This window comes from Cydia splendana, chromosome 18 (genome assembly GCF_910591565.1).
Source record: "Cydia splendana chromosome 18, ilCydSple1.2, whole genome shotgun sequence".
Classification (NCBI taxonomy): domain Eukaryota; kingdom Metazoa; phylum Arthropoda; class Insecta; order Lepidoptera; family Tortricidae; genus Cydia; species Cydia splendana.
The window spans coordinates 7,896,895-7,912,683 of record NC_085977.1 but is presented as its reverse complement, the minus strand read 5'-3'; the positions used below and the strand labels follow the sequence as shown (position 1 = coordinate 7,912,683).

At 40.9% G+C, this 15,789-nt stretch overlaps 1 protein-coding gene across 2 annotated transcripts; it reads left to right on the top strand.

The window, feature by feature from the left end:
• Positions 1-367: 367 nt before the first annotated feature.
• LOC134799488 (pre-mRNA-processing factor 39-like) lies at positions 368-15,525 on the top strand. Of its 2 annotated transcripts, none has more exons than XM_063771899.1 (20): positions 368-562; positions 643-1,257; positions 2,165-2,218; positions 2,470-2,514; positions 2,743-2,820; positions 2,933-3,076; positions 3,813-3,956; positions 4,747-4,908; positions 5,192-5,317; positions 5,999-6,125; positions 6,689-6,836; positions 7,936-8,095; positions 8,518-8,628; positions 9,396-9,560; positions 10,009-10,229; positions 10,506-10,590; positions 12,959-13,142; positions 13,252-13,450; positions 13,799-14,825; positions 14,962-15,525. In XM_063771899.1, exons 1-19 carry the CDS (start codon positions 533-535, stop codon positions 14,007-14,009), a joined length of 3,009 nt encoding a protein of 1,002 aa, XP_063627969.1. In that variant the 5' UTR covers positions 368-532; the 3' UTR covers positions 14,010-14,825; positions 14,962-15,525. The 2 variants fall into 2 exon arrangements, with proteins under 2 accessions (XP_063627969.1, XP_063627968.1); XM_063771898.1 differs by having other exon boundaries at positions 13,252-13,467.
• Positions 15,526-15,789: the final 264 nt, after the last annotated feature.

Sequence of the window (15,789 nt, the reverse complement as noted above, 5' to 3'; positions counted from 1 at the left end):
ATGTGTGTGCCGTCAAAATGGGTGCTATTTCTATAAGCAATTGTACGTATAGAACAATATGTCTTGTCCCTATTATATAGGTCTATGCTCAGAATCTAGAAATGAAACATAAATAAATGACATTTGCAGTTTGCTTGACAGAACAGATCTAATGTTGCCAGCACTTTCTTTTTTCAAGGTAAAGGTAACATTAAAAAACTATTTGAGCAAATGTTAAAAATGTTACATCTCAATCCATAAAGCAACAGCTAGGGATGTGTGTATAGAAAATTTTATTCGATGACAGTTGAGTCGATTACTCATCGATTTAAAATTTGGAGTGTCATAGACTATAGACCACAACGTACGCGTTGAGTTGAGTAAAGACGACTTACTACTTCACTACGGATTCAATTCGGATTGCTTGGTTTTGGTTGTGCGGATAGAATTTGTTGTATTCTTGTGTATTCTCCTGTGTCGATAGTTGTTTTATCAATATAAGTATACGCGTTCATATTATAGTACGAATTGTAACTATTGATTAAAATTAAAAATGGATGATGATGCCAGCCCCGATTTGCAGGTGAGTGGTGTTTACTAGGTTATCAATCAATCGGTGCACCCGACAGCCGTGAAATATTTAATTATTTTGTAATTTTCCAGAAGTGTTTATCTGATGGACCGCTAGATGCGGATGATGGTCCTATGGACACTGATGAGGGCCCTTTGATTAACGAAAATTCTAACGGCTTGTCGCATTTGTTGACCGAGGGGGAGTTCAACAGTGTCGACGCCGTAGGGGTAGACGAGTCGTCCACGTCCAACCCGGGCTTTCTGAACGCTGTCGAGTTCTCTGCAGGGAGTGTTGGAGACTATTTGGTAAACAATACTGACGGATTCAACACCGAACTGAATTCGTTTGATGTAGGCGACAATGCCGTAACGTTTGCCGGAGACTCGTTGAACCATGTGTTATCGGATGGAGACTCGCATCTGAGCGACGGATACAAGGCGGTTTCAGATACAGATGGTGATTTATTAGGTACTCCAGCCAAGATGGACATGGATAATGAAATCAGTGAAATATCAAATGATATTGCTGAAGACACTATGGATAAAACTGATGAGGACAATGTAATTCATGAGATAGAGTCATCAAATGATGCCGGCATCACCCTGGACGCAGATGAAGGAACTGCTAATGTGGAAGCAATTAAAACTGTTAATGAAACTCATACTGATCAAGAACCTGTCCTGCCAGTGGAAGAAGTTGAGAAGGTATTAAAAATATTCCTTAACATTTTAGAATTATTCAAGTGCAACACTCACACAAAGGGTTATGTATTTATATTGATACCCTTGTTCACACTCAGTACTAATTACATGCAAAAAAAATGGCAAGCACGACTACAACAAAATGTTCCCTGTAATTAGTATTCTGAGAGTGCACTAAGGTCAATATTACCATACATTATCAAACTACACAACGGACGGCGTTGTCCCCGTGGGAGAAGACCCGACTCCGACTCCGAGACCACGGGGACAACGCCGTCCTCGAAACGTCGGAGGTAAATCTTAAAACTTAAATACGCGATTAAGTCCCGTTGTGTAGTTTGATAATGTTTAATAATCGTGAAAGTTTAAATCAGTGTATTACCATACATTATTTTACATTTTACTTGATCTAGTACTTGGTATTGTCTTGGGTCGTCCCTTTCGTTTTTCGTCACGTTCTTAAATTAGTCCTATTCTGCTTTCATCACTCATTCTACATTCGTCACAATCGTCGGTGGCTTTCAATGTAGAATGAGTGACGAAAGCAGAATATGGACTAATTTAAGAGCGTGACGAAAAACGAATGGGACGACCCAAGACGATACCTAGTACTTGTTATTTATTTTTGAGTTGACCTGACAGATGTTTACAGTTATATTCAGTAAATAAAATATCTGCATCTGGTTATTGATGTGTATTTAGATGAAGTTAACTCTACAGAGGATTACTTTTAAATTATACTTAAATGGGTCACTTGTGTTCAAGAAAAAACATGATTGTCCTTATTTAATATATTTTATTTAATATAAAAAAGTACTATTTACTTATTATTGGGTACTATAATTTGTGGTTGCTTGCTATCTTTTAAAAGGTAGTGGTTTAATTAGATACAAATATGTATATTTCTCAGGTCACACCATCAAAAGAAGTAGCTGAAGTTGAGGAAGAGAAACAAGAAGCACAGGTATTTACAAATCTTAGATATCATCATCCATTTATGTTGATAAAATAATTAAACGTTGAAAGTATTGAAACCCATTCTTAGCTATCTAAAGTTTGACTACTACTTCTAGTGTATCTTGTAGTGTGTGTCTACTTAAAAAATCAAAATATTTGATAAAAATAATTTAATTTGTACCCAAAGTTGTGTATCTAAAGTTTCTTAACTTAAACAAATAAGGTTTTTGAAACATTTATGTATGTTTTTGTTCACAGGAGACTAAAGAAGTTGAAGCTGTAACGGAAATACTGGAAACAGAGGTAAGATTCATATTATGCTATATTTTATGGCCTTAGATAATAATATGTTTAACACTTTCGGTGGCGGGCGCCCCATTGTCAGTACAAAATGAACACACATTCACTGCCAGATGGGAATGAAAGACCCCATGCAAAGTATGCTCAATTACGAGTTACAGTAATTGCTGCGCTTTGTGAATAGATATTGTGTGTTAAATCTATCTCTAATTGTTTAATTTTAATGAACAGGAAACAAAGACTGAAGAAAGCTCAGAGAAGAAAGACGCAGATGATGTCGAAATGGCAGCTGAGAAAAGTATTCCAGAGGTAATTATTTATGGTTCCTATAAAGTACTTTGTACTTACAATCAAGCATACTCATTTTGTAAATACTCAAAACAACATTTATCATTTCTTATAACATTGTATTTATTCACAGGTTAGCAGAGGTGCAGAGGAGACTGAGGTAGTCTCAGAAGATGAGCTTCCAGCCGTTGAGAAGCCAAGTGTTAAGGACGCTGAAAATGTCTCGGACGATGAGCTTCCTGGACCCAAGCCTGCTGAACTTCCTGCTGATACTGAGGTGCCATTATAAAAATATCTTTATTAGATTATCCATTCAGTTTTTGGTATCTCTATTGTTGACGACCGGTCTGGCCTAGTGGGTAGTGACCCTGCCTATGAAGCCGATGGTCCCGGGTTTGAATCCAGGTAAGGGCATTTATTTGTATGATGATACAGATATTTGTTCCTGAGTCATGGTTGTTTTCTATGTATTTAAGTATTTATATATTATATCTATCGTTGTCTGAATACCCATAACACAAGCTCTCTTGAGCTTACCGTGGGGCTTAGTCAATTTGTGTAAAACAAAATGTCCTATAATATATATATTTTTTTTTATTGTGTTAATCCAGAGGTCTCAGTCTTCTATAAAAACTAAAACTACTAAAAATCGTGCATTATGTTTAGAAATTGTATTTCAAGGCTAGGAATATATTAGGGGCGTAATATTTATATTAAAATCAATACTTAATAGCTTACAATATAAATAATTTACTTTGCTAGCTATTAGTGCCCACTCCAAAACATTCCATTTCTTAATAATCATTAATAAAGAAATGGCATTAACATGCCTCAATTAGCTATTAATTGTTTGTCTTAATCTGTCATTTTAACTTATGTTTTTGTAAGAAAGGGAAAACATAAATTACCTAATTGAGGCATGTGAAGTTTAATGAATAAGGGGTACATGTTGAGTAATATGTAATTAGATATGATGTAAGAAAGGAAGTTCTAGAATCAACATGTTTTTTTAGGTTGTATCAGAGGATGAGCTGCCAGAAAAGAAAGAGTCAAAGGAGTCTCGAAAGCGCAAAACAGATAATGACAAGGACGGCTACGATCCTGGCTCCCCTACCTCCGAGAGCGAGTCATCCAGCAAGAAGCAAGCTGTTGTTAAGGTATTAGGCAATGTCACTTCAGTTTGGATGTGCTTCTGTACAGAAGCAGATCTCGTACGAAATACAGCAATCACACAAAATAGCAGGAGAATTTCATATACTCAGTGTTTACTCGTACTTTATCTACCTTGAGTTTTGAGGCTGAATAACCAAAAATTTATTTGTGCAATTGTTACAATTTAAAACTAACAAGAACAAAATCTTCACGCAAAGTAGGCGCCAGTCGTCGCGTTGCGGAAACCTGCCCGTTACAATACAATACAATACAATACAAAATCATCTTCAATCTCTTCACTAAGAACATCTAGCAATGATGTGTTCTGCAGCCATTAAAATCAATCAGATACTAAATAATTCTGTTTATGTATATAGAATATATTTCTTACAATTGATATCTTGATATTTCTTTATCTGAGTTGTAAAATTGTGTTAGTTGCAAAGGTTTTTATGTGCACAATGTTGTAAAATATAATCCATACTAGTATAATAAATGCAAAAGTAACTTTGTCTGTCTGTCATCTATACATATCAAAACTAATAATCAAATTTTAATGAAATTTTGGCTTTTAGCCCTTTAACCCCTGAAGATACTAACTCTATTTTTGGAAATCCCTTTGCTCGATATATAAAGCATTTTATATCCCATTTCTTGGCCAATGTCTCTCCTTTTCACTGTTCCACGTTCCAATTATTTTCCACCTCATACTTCTAAAAAGTGATTAAAGTGATTCTCAATCAATCACTTTAAATACCCACTTCTAAGTTACCCTTGTTTTTTTTATTTGAATAGAATGGCGAAAGCAAGCCAGTGCCTTCCGAGAAGCGGCTGTCAGTGGACGAGAAGCCCAAGAAGAAAGCTCTCCCGGAGCTCGACAAATATTGGAAGGTGGTCAATGACGACCCCACTGACTTCACTGGCTGGACGTATCTGCTGCAATATGTTGATCAAGAGGTAAGGTTACTTTTAGAGCATATTTCATTTTTTTTTATGTTTTCTAAGTTGGCTAGGGTTAAAATAAATGACCTATTATGAATTTTAAAGAAAAAACTGCACTAAAACCAAATTTACACTCTTAGAAATATGATGACAAACATTTGCTAATCTTATTCTGCCTTATGAGGTGAATAAGAACTGAAACTCATGTTGATTGGCAAGGGCCAACTGATTACGACATTCCACTAAAATCTTAGAAGAGTTCTGTCGTAGAGTGACTACACAAGCCCCTTGTCCACAGAGCGAAGTGGAGGCCGCGCGAGAGGCCTACGACGCCTTCCTGTCGCACTACCCCTACTGCTACGGTTACTGGCGAAAATACGCCGACTACGAAAAACGCAAAGGAAGTAAAAAGAAGTGTCTCGAGGTGAGTACCTTAGCCCCCCAACCGCGCTACCATTTTATACGCGTGAGTTGGTAAGGCTTCCATCAAATAAATACGCCTGAGTTTCATTTCTGTCTTAACACTATGGATTTATATTATTAGTCATAACTGGTATTTTGCAATTACTTTTTTTTCCCAACAGCGCTTCGAGGCCCACGTTCGTAACGCAAAGCCGTCCGTACGCACCGGAGTCTGTTACCTAGTGTATCGTTTGTGGTGTTATGATATTCTAGTTCTAGTGCTTTTATTTATATTCTGTACACGCATGTATTGTAATACCTTTTCATGTATTATATTTAAGTACGTGATAATTGATGGTGGATATAATTAAGGTTCTAATGACTAATCCATGGTAGCATGGAGCGGACAGGTCGCGTATAATGCCAATAGGCAGTAGAACGGAAGAATCGTCGGAGGCTACGGCGGGCGGCGCGGCGAGTCACAGGTCTAAGCCCAGGCAAATTTTATATAAGTAGGCGCGCGAGGCGAGGTGAGCCGACGTCCGTACCCTCACCGACCCTCGCTGCGTCTATACAAAATTATATGAGATGACACATACAATGATACAATGCTATATGATATATTTGCCCTTGCTTCGTTGTGCCGTCGGTCGGCGGCACTCGCCCCTCTCGGAGCGCCCGCATCAACGCTGTTACGTTTCAGGTATTGGAAAGGGGGCTGAAAGCCATCCCACTGTCGGTTGATCTTTGGATACACTACCTCAATCACATTAAAGCCACTAGAACCGAAGATCACGCATACATCAAGGCGCAGTATGAGAGAGCTATAGGTAAGACACGGCTTTATTTTATATTTGTTCAGCAAATCTCAGATACTGTTTTTAAACATTGTTATGAGCAATATTTTGACATGTTGTGCGATATTTCGACGTGGTAGGTAGGTAGGTAAGTACCTCATATTTTTTTACGCGAATGATCATTTGATCAACCGTGGATCAACCCTATTTTGCAAACCTAAATTTAAAGTTTTTAAGAATAAGTAAACTGACAGCGTTCAAATTTTTTTTTCGTAATAGTGTAAAATATGTTCGTTAAAATAGAAAATATATACAAGTTCGTTTAGATAATAATTAAAACGAATTGAATTATACCATAGCGCGCTAAAACTAATCTAATTTAACACATGCAACAGTAATATAATGTGGAAGAAAAGCACATCTATTGCAGCAAAAAAAAGGCATGTTTTCGTTTTTTATTGTCACGTTAATTTGATTATTTAAATTATTTTATACGTTAGTAAGTAGGAACTGTTATACATGAGTTATGTGATACGATTTGTGGAACTATATTTGATCATATCCTATACAATAGTTGACCAGTGACCGTTTTGCAGAGGCGTGCGGTTTGGAGTTCCGCTCGGACCGCCTCTGGGAGTCGTACATCAAGTGGGAGGCGGAGAACGGGTCCGCGCTCAACGTCACCAACATATACGACCGTTTGCTGGCAACACCCACCCTCGGCTACACCTCGCACTTTGACAAGTCAGTATACGCTTTACACGGGCTATTTTTGTGTGCTTTTTTAATTCAGTAATATTAATGTATATGTAGAATTGGCTTGTAGTTAGCTTATGATATACTATAAAGTTTTTTTGCTTACCCGTTTACAGGTTTCCGTCGAAATTTATTGGCATGATTGGTATCTCCTTGGATTTCACGCGCCTATAAATCCCGGCCTTTTGATAGTCTTGCGTGGGGATATTGATCCAAAACGTAGAGGCCCCTTGGAGAGCTTTCATGTCATGAACATGATGCTTTGTATTTTTTTTTGTCGAAATCGAAATGAATAATTAAATTAATTTGATTGATTGTAAATAAAATCGTCAAAAATGTGTTAAAAGGGGTTGTTATTTTATCAAAAAAACAACACCTGACTATTTGAGATTATTTCCCTAAACTATAAGCTGCTATACCTAGAGGTGATGGTCTTTATAATAAGCTACAAACTTGCATTTAGTTTCATCTGCCCCGGTGTCTGTCCTCTCCTTACAAAGGCCTCTTAAGCCTTGCTGAATGGATTGAGGTGAAATTGGGTACAGCGATATATATGGAAGCTTGGGGAAGAACATAGGATAGTTGTTATCAAAAATCATCATCGTTTCACGCCAACAAAGTTACGGGCAGAAGCTAGTCTGTAATAAAAACTATGCGGTTACGTATTGTCAAAAACATACTTTAACAATAGGTAGGTTTTCGGGTGAACTGTCATTGATCTTCGCACACAGCTGAAATGTTGGTCTAGGACAGCCATGTGTGATGACCGCCTCTATTAATTAATATCTCTACAGAAAGACACGGGACTGTATCTTCCGTCACAATTGAAGGTACTTACCAGAAACTATACCAACTTACTAGAAGATCCTAGCCTTAGTGAAATTTACTAAGGGTCAGTTGCACCAAACTGTTCGTATCGTTAAAGAGTTCGCAAAATTTTTATATATGGAAAGTTTCATAGTAAAGCGCCGGGGCGCGTCGGCTGACGTTGATCAGTCTGTCAAATGTGGTTGGTGCAACTGGCCCTTAGTCTGTCTCTGCTCTGTATTATTATAAAAAAAACATTTGAATGTATTTTGTGTGTCAGTTTCCAAGAGCACGTGATGTCGGAGCCGGTGACGGGCGTGATATCTCGGTCGGAGCTGGTGCGGCTGCGCGGCGACGTGCGCGACGCCGTGCGCGAGGCGGGCGGCACGGCGCCGCAGCTCGACCTGCCGCCCGGCGAGGACGAGCCCATAGACCACATCGTGAGTCGAATATTCCATATTCGCTCCCTGGAACACGAATATTTTCCTACATTAACCTGTCTCTATTGCCTCCGTAACTCAACTTGCATGATCGTTTACACTTTGCCATCATCATTGAGCGAGGACATCGTGTAAACACGTTTGATGGCAGTTAAAGGACCAACAGCGGTATGAGCAATGCGGTTTACACTCTACCCATAATGACATCTCACTCAGCATATGTGTAAATTTATTTTTTTATCATATATTCAGCATATTTTTAATCAAATCAATCGAATCATGCCATCACAACATACCATCAGTGGCAGGCGCATAGGCAATGTGAAAACAGCTTTTTTTGCCCTTTATAAATGTAGAATTATATTGTGAGAGCGTCAGTTACAATGAAAATATGTCCATCTAAAATTGTATTAAAAATACAGGCTTCAGACGAGGAGGCTCAAGCCATTAAGGAGCGCATCATCGCGGCGCGCCGCAAGGTGCACAAGACCACGGGCGAGCAGGTCGCCGCTAGGTGGACCTTCGAAGAGGGCGTGAGTGTTGTTTTTTTCTACATTTCTGAATTTCCGAAAACAAATTTTAATCGTTATCTTAGAATCAAGTAGACACCGTTCTTGGTCCCCACAGAAAAATATCTCAATATACACAACATGATGCTTGTTCAAGCATTCATGATAACTTAACACTTTGGCTGCTTTGATACGAGCAAAAAGAATAGATAGTATAGACTTATAGAGGGGTCCTGTCATTGTAAATTTTGTAGTCACTGTAAATTTACTGCCATCTATCGACACACGACTAAAACTCAAAATGAAAACGTATAAAGTTATCAAAAAATTTTATTATTTTTATATCATTTTGATCCATGTTCATTCACTGATATCTATGTGTTAAAATTGTTAAATATGAAATGGTGTCGTCACGCCATCTAGCCGAGGATAGGCTAAAGGTGTGTGCGGCATCTATTCGAGAATGACTTTTACTTGAATTCCTAGGCACGTTTTTTCCTTAGACTTTATTCGTCTTATACGAAGTTACATATGTCTTTGATACGAGTATGATCGTTTCTTTCTGCACTGACACCAAACCTAAAATCGACCCGCATGTCAACACAAGTAACAAAAATATTAACAACCATCCATTAGTGCATCACACTTTCAATAAAAGTTAAACTTAAACTTAGGCTTTTCTCTCGGGGCACCCAAAAATGGGCAGTTGTAGGTCACTTTTCAATAAGTTACCTCATCATGAGAAAGGAGTTTTATGTTTTGATGCCTAATATTTCTGTTTTGTTCTAAAGATCAAGCGGCCCTACTTCCACGTGAAGCCCCTCGAGCGTTGCCAGCTGAAGAACTGGAAGGCGTATCTAGAATGGGAGAAGCAGCACGGCTCGCTGAAGCGTGCTCTCGTGCTGCACGAGCGGTGCCTCATCGCTTGCGCGCTTTACGACGAGTTCTGGATGCGGGTACGTTATCACGGTCTCTTTCTTGAACCTTTTGGTCTGAATTTATTTGAGATCCTGCACATGTTATTTGACGAACGATTTTTATTGTTCTTTACGGCACAACCTAGGTTTAATCCCAAGATTTTAGTAACCCAAACATATACAAAATGCGATGGGTTCGATGAATAGTATTATCTTATAAAACTTTTACATGACGTTGACTTTAGTATAGTAGGTATATAAAATCATATCAAACGTCCACTGTCTAACCAGCCGGCCTTGCCAAGGTGACGACAGCAAAACGCCGTGTGTCTCTGTCGCTCATCCATATTAGTGCAACAGTTTCGTTCGCTACGGAGCGTAAGCGATTGGCACGTTGGCTACGCGGCCAGTATGTTTATTTTCTTTTTTTACATGTAAAGATGACTATGACTATTTAATTAGCCCTTAAACATTTCGTCACTTTTAGCTGATAAAGTTCCTAGAAGAGCGCATAGAAACCAACCCTGAACTGGTCGCCGTGGAACGCGAAGTCCTGGAACGAGCGTGCACCGTCCACCACCTCGACAAGCCCGAACTGCATCTACACTGGGCGCATTTCGAGGAGGCCCACGGCAACGCCGCCAAGGCCGCCGAGATCCTCGACCGGATAGAGAAGACCTGCCCCACGCTGGTGCAGATACAGTATAGGTAGCTATCATAGAGCTAGCGGCAGAGCGAGAGGGCGAGCGTGCTGTCTCACCTCGACAAGCCGGAGCTCCACCTGGATGCATTTTAAATTGAACCTTAATAATATAGTTAAAGGGCCAATTTTGAAGTAAATGGAGGAAATCGTTGAACCATTTACTCGTATCCATGCTTATATCGTTTACATTCTACATCCAAGCTATATTGATTTGTAATAATACAACGAATTATGCAGAAATACTAAATAAAACAGATTTTAACATTATTTAACAATTTCAGACGCGTCAACCTAGAACGTCGTCGTGGGGATTACGACAAATGCTCGCAGTTATATGAGACCTATATCGCCGCTGCAAAGAACAAGGTGAGTTTTGCGAACCGAGCCGCCGAGTCCGAGGTTGATCATCATCTTCATCTTATATTTATCCCTCTGGTAGGCACAGGCCTCCTCTCATAGTACAAATGGGTTTGAGCTACAGTGGATTTCACACACATCTTTTAAGAGCGCTCTTACAAGAAAAGTCGAAATAATGCAAAATTGATGATACTAGTCGACGAAATTCAGGACTTTGCGCTCATTATTAGAAACAATGAGTACTTGTTCCAGTAAAAGCGTCTTCTTATCTTTATAAATATCGTTGTAAATATTAGAAAAAGGACTTATTAAATTAGTAATGATTTTTTTTCTGATGGTCGTTTCCGAAAAACCCCGTGAAGCACTGAATGGCGAGCTCTTATTTGGAAATGTTGAGAATTTTACTCTGCTAAACCTGGCTATTTTGTATTACTAATACCCTGTACTTTAGGCATATCAAACTATATTTTTCCTACATACCTTTGAGAAAGAGAAAATCAAAGTAAAACGAACTCGATTTTCTCTCCGAAACAAGTGTCAATTCCTACGAAAATCTACTTAATATCGAAGTCATTTTCATACTCAAGCAATCTGCAACGTTTGCTTATACTGTTGGTATACATTAGTGTTTATGAAATTCTACTATAATTTTTTGGCAATTTTTTGAAAACTACTGTACATATTACCGATGACGCGCGCTGCGCCAGCTCAGTGCCGCGGCAGAGCTTGTAGAGGCAGGACGTGTGTCGGTCGGCTCCGCACATTTTCAACGGCGACGACGAGGTTTTTTATCATTGTGTGCGGCGGGCGCCGTGTAAAACGCTATACTGTGTGCGTGTAAACCGCAACGAGAGACTTTGATCCTAGCACTGTTTTTATAGTATTATAATTTATAATAATTTAATGGTACAGTTTAATAAACTACCGGACAGGATTAAAAATATTTGAAACGACCTGACATTCTATATGTATTTATTTGACTCAAGATAGTACTCAGGGTCTGATGATGGAGCCGGAAGGTGGTCACCGGTACCAATCAACCATGCAACTAAACCACTTCGTGTTTAGGCTCGTTTTATTCATCTCAACAAGATCTTTGACACAAGATAGTACTCAGGGTCTGATGATGGAGCCGGAAGGTGGTCACCGGTACCAATCAACCATGCAACTAAACCACTTCGTGTTTGGGCTCGTTTGATTCGGCTCAACAAGATCTTTGACTTAAGATAGTACTCAGGGTCTGATGATGGAGCCGGAAGGTGGTCACCAGTACCAATCAACAATGCAACTAAACCACTTCGTGTTTAGGCTCGTTTGATTCGTCTCAACAAGATCTTTGACACAAGATAGTACTCAGGGTCTGATGATGGAGCCGGCAGGTGGTCACCGGTACCAATGAACCATGCCACTAAACCACTTCGTGTTTAGGCTCGTTTTATTCGTTTCTATAAGATCTTTGACACAAGATAGTACTCAGGGTCTGATGTTGGAGCCGGAAGGTGGTCACCGGTACCAATCAACCATGCAACTAAACCACTTCGTGTTTAGGCTCGTTTGATTCGTCTCAACAAGACCTTGGACACAAGATAGTACTCAGGATCTGATGATGGAGCTGGAAGGTGGCCACGGGTACCAGTCTACCATGTAACTGAACCACTTCGTGTTTGGGCTCGTTTGATTTGTCGCAACAAGATCTTTGACACAAGGTAGTACTGAGGGTCTGATGATGGATCCGGAAGGTGGTGACCGGTACCAATCAACCATGCAACTAAACCACTTCGTGTTTGGCTTCGTTCGATTCGTCGCAACAAGATCTTTGACACAAGTTAGTACTCAGGGTCTGATGATGGAGCTGGACTGTGGCCACGGGTACCAGTCTACCATGTAACTGAACTACTTCGTGTTTGGGCTCGTTTGATTCGTCGCAATAAGATGTTTGACACAAGATAATTTCTGCGCCGATGTGTCCGTTTCTCTACGATGTTTTTTTCAATGAAAATCAAAAACTTAACCCGAGACCTCTACTTTGGATTCCAAAGTTTGGAAGCCTTATCAGTCAGCTACGAGTGCTTCACGTTTCAGGCTGTTTGATTACTTATCGCATTCCTCTATTCTTTATTTAAAGCACTCGAGAATTATTTGTTTGCTAATTTGGTGCAAGTGACTTTACACGGGCACAGTGTGTGTGTAAACTCTAAGGGCTCATACTTACTTGCGTCCGCAACCACGGCGGGCGGGGTGCAACTTTGATTTTAATATGCAACCGCATGTAGTTGTACAGTTATACGTCGCCGCAGTTAAAATCAGAAAGGTCTACATGCTCTAAGAATTGTAATGTTAGGATTGAGAATATTAAATTATGGTTTACCTCTACCAGGCTATCGCCTCAGCGCTATCCATCAAGTACGCGCGCTTCCTCCACCACGTGCGGCAGCAGCCGGCCGCGGCGCGCAAGGCGCTGGACGAGGCCGTGACGCGGGACCCGCTCAACCAGCGCCTGCACATGCAGCGCCTCGACCTCGCGCTGCACACACCGGGCACGCCCTACGAGGTGCTCGAAGGTAACGTAGGACCTACTAAATCGCCAACTACACACCAATGTAACGTTCTAGAGTTCTCGCACCGTCTAAATACCTTTACATGGTTCCATATATTTGTCATCTTTTCCAGAGCTGGTATCGTCGTACGAGAAGCAGGAGGGCGCGGAGCTGGAGAGCAGCGCGGCGCTGGCGTGGCGGCGGCGCGAGCTGGCCGAGGAGCTCGGCGGCGCGGGCGCGGCGCGCGCCGCCGGCACGCACGCGCGCGCGCTCGCCAAGCATCTGCGCAAGCGCGCGCGCAAGGACAAGCACGACGTGCCGCCGCCGCCCAAGTCAGTATACGAACCTGGTAAATATAGTCTGACAGACCAATTTGTCAGTAGAAAAAGGCAAGAATTTCAAAATTGGTATGGGAGATCAATTTTCATTTTACTCATTTACCACCATTTTCTACTGACAAAATTGACTTGCCAGACTATATGTATGTTGTACCTTTCCTTTCTCTCACCAGTAGAGACGGCAATTTCAAAAACGGTAACCTTTCGAGATTACATTACAAATGATAAAGTGGCGTCAAGGGCGTCACAATGTAAGCCTCTCCTCCCTCCCGCTACGCCTTCGACGATATTAATAGTGCAATTCACAAGAGTCAGCATTCTAACCGAAAAACTGTATTCTAGCGCAAGCACAGACACGAAGAAAAAGGAAGCGGCCGCTAGTTCGACGACGACGACGGCCAGCTCCGCTTACTACCAAACCCCTGCCGCCACCACGCAGTCCTACGAGCAGAGCTACGCGCCGCCCTACCAGCCGCCCTGGGGCTACCAGCAGCCGCCCGGGCCCTACCAGCACCACCCGCACCCGTGGCCGCAATACCCCAACTACTACTAGCACAAACCGAGCCGGCGTAACTAAACACTGATCTCAACAACAAAATACGTACAGGTCGTTTGACTCTAAGCCCCGAGAGTTATTGATTGTAATGCCGGGGCCACACTAACGGGAAACGCCGTTTATTGTCGCGATAATTGACACTTTTCATACGGCCACACTGGGATTTTCGCTATAATCAACGGCGTTTCCCGTTAGTGTGGCCCCGGCATAATAGAGAGGTAATGTCTAAAGCCCCCTCCAGACTATGTGCGTGAATCGCGGCGCGACGTCGCGGAGCGAACATATCGCGAAGTTGACGTATGACTCCACACTCGCACACTTCACGGCGATTTCGCAGTTTGGTTTGCGGCAAGATGGCGGAAAAGCATCAGCTGATTGAGTTTAACTGTTAGTTATCTATGGCATCATACGTGATTTAGCTGTTTTTTTCCATTTTGTTTTCTTGTGAAACCGTAAAATATAGCTGCTTAATATAATATAATCATAATATAATTAATATTTATCTTGCCACAGAAGAGCCAAAATAGTGTGTAATGTGGAGTCTTGCAAGTTCGCGCTTCGCGTCTCCTTTGACGCGGGCCGAAATACCGACAAAAAACGGAGAACAAGGCGCGAAGGCGTGAACAATCTGCGAAATCGACGCCACACTCGCGTTCGCGGCTTCGCCCGCGATTCACGCGCATAGTCTGGAGGGGGCTTAAGAAAAAAATGTGCCACCTAGTTTGACAACCTAAACAGACGGCGCTGTACTGCACCGTGTATTGTGGTCACTGAAGTGTCGAACGCAAATGTTTGATTACCACAGTTATAGCCGTAACACACTACCGCACCGCACCAAGGTCATTGTGGGACGCACCCATAAGTAAGAGTGAGAAAGAGATATCGCTTTCTCCCTCTTACTTATGGGTGCGTCCCACAATGACTTTGGTGCGGTGCGATAGTGTGTTAGCTACTTTACCGCATAATGTACTGAGCCGTATAAGGTATAGCGCCGTCTGGTGTAGTTGTCGAATTCGAAGCACGTACCTAATTGTATTTAGACTTTACTCATCTAGTGCAATCAATATATCTTCGCATAACGCTGGCTTTTTCGTGTACACTCTACTGGATACCTCCAGGTAATCCTCCATGGTAGCAAAACGTACACGAAAATCGAAGTGAAACTCAAAATTTTACAGTAAAAGGTAAACTCTTGCTGGCACATTCACTCGTTCTTAACAGCAGCTACGACAGTCTGTCACTAAATGGTGCGTGCCACGAGTTTACCCCCAATATAAAGGGACTTGAATATCGATGTAGTTTTAATTTAATATCAATCCTTACAGCGAAATATCCAGAAAATTAGTTACGCTAGGTAGTGTATGGGTTTGATGGGGAGTAGGTTAAGATTGGACGATTACACTTAAGTGTTTTTACCGCACCACCGTTTTACAACAACCGACAACTCAGTGTGATTGTTTCAACATTTAATGCTTTGTTGTACATTTAAATAAAAAAATATTTACAAACTATACATTGTGTGTTTACTTCATTTATTACTTCAGTTTGCTAAACTTCAAATGTTGTAAGTTAGACCCACAGACATATTTTAAAGGTTTATCTATCTATATGCTCACACTGAGCAAGAGTTTTGCCTTTCTGCGTTTTGTATGGGAAACGTTCTCGCTCGAGAATACTGCGTAAACAGAACGGCCAACCTGGTTTAATTGAAACCTTTCAAACCAAATAAAGTAGTATGTAGTATTCATTTGTTTTAATTGCTTTCCCATATAAACGA

What these genes read in the sequence shown, in the direction of transcription:
- LOC134799488 (XM_063771898.1), top strand. Translation starts at nt 533, where the DNA reads ATGGATGATGATGCCAGCCCCGATTTGCAG. An exon ending in CTGGTGCAGATACAGTATAG is followed by an intron (nt 10,230 to 10,505) that starts GTAGCTATCATA and finishes TAACAATTTCAG; the next exon opens with ACGCGTCAACCTAGAACGTC. An exon ending in TCGCCGCTGCAAAGAACAAG is followed by an intron (nt 10,591 to 12,958) that starts GTGAGTTTTGCG and finishes TACCTCTACCAG; the next exon opens with GCTATCGCCTCAGCGCTATC.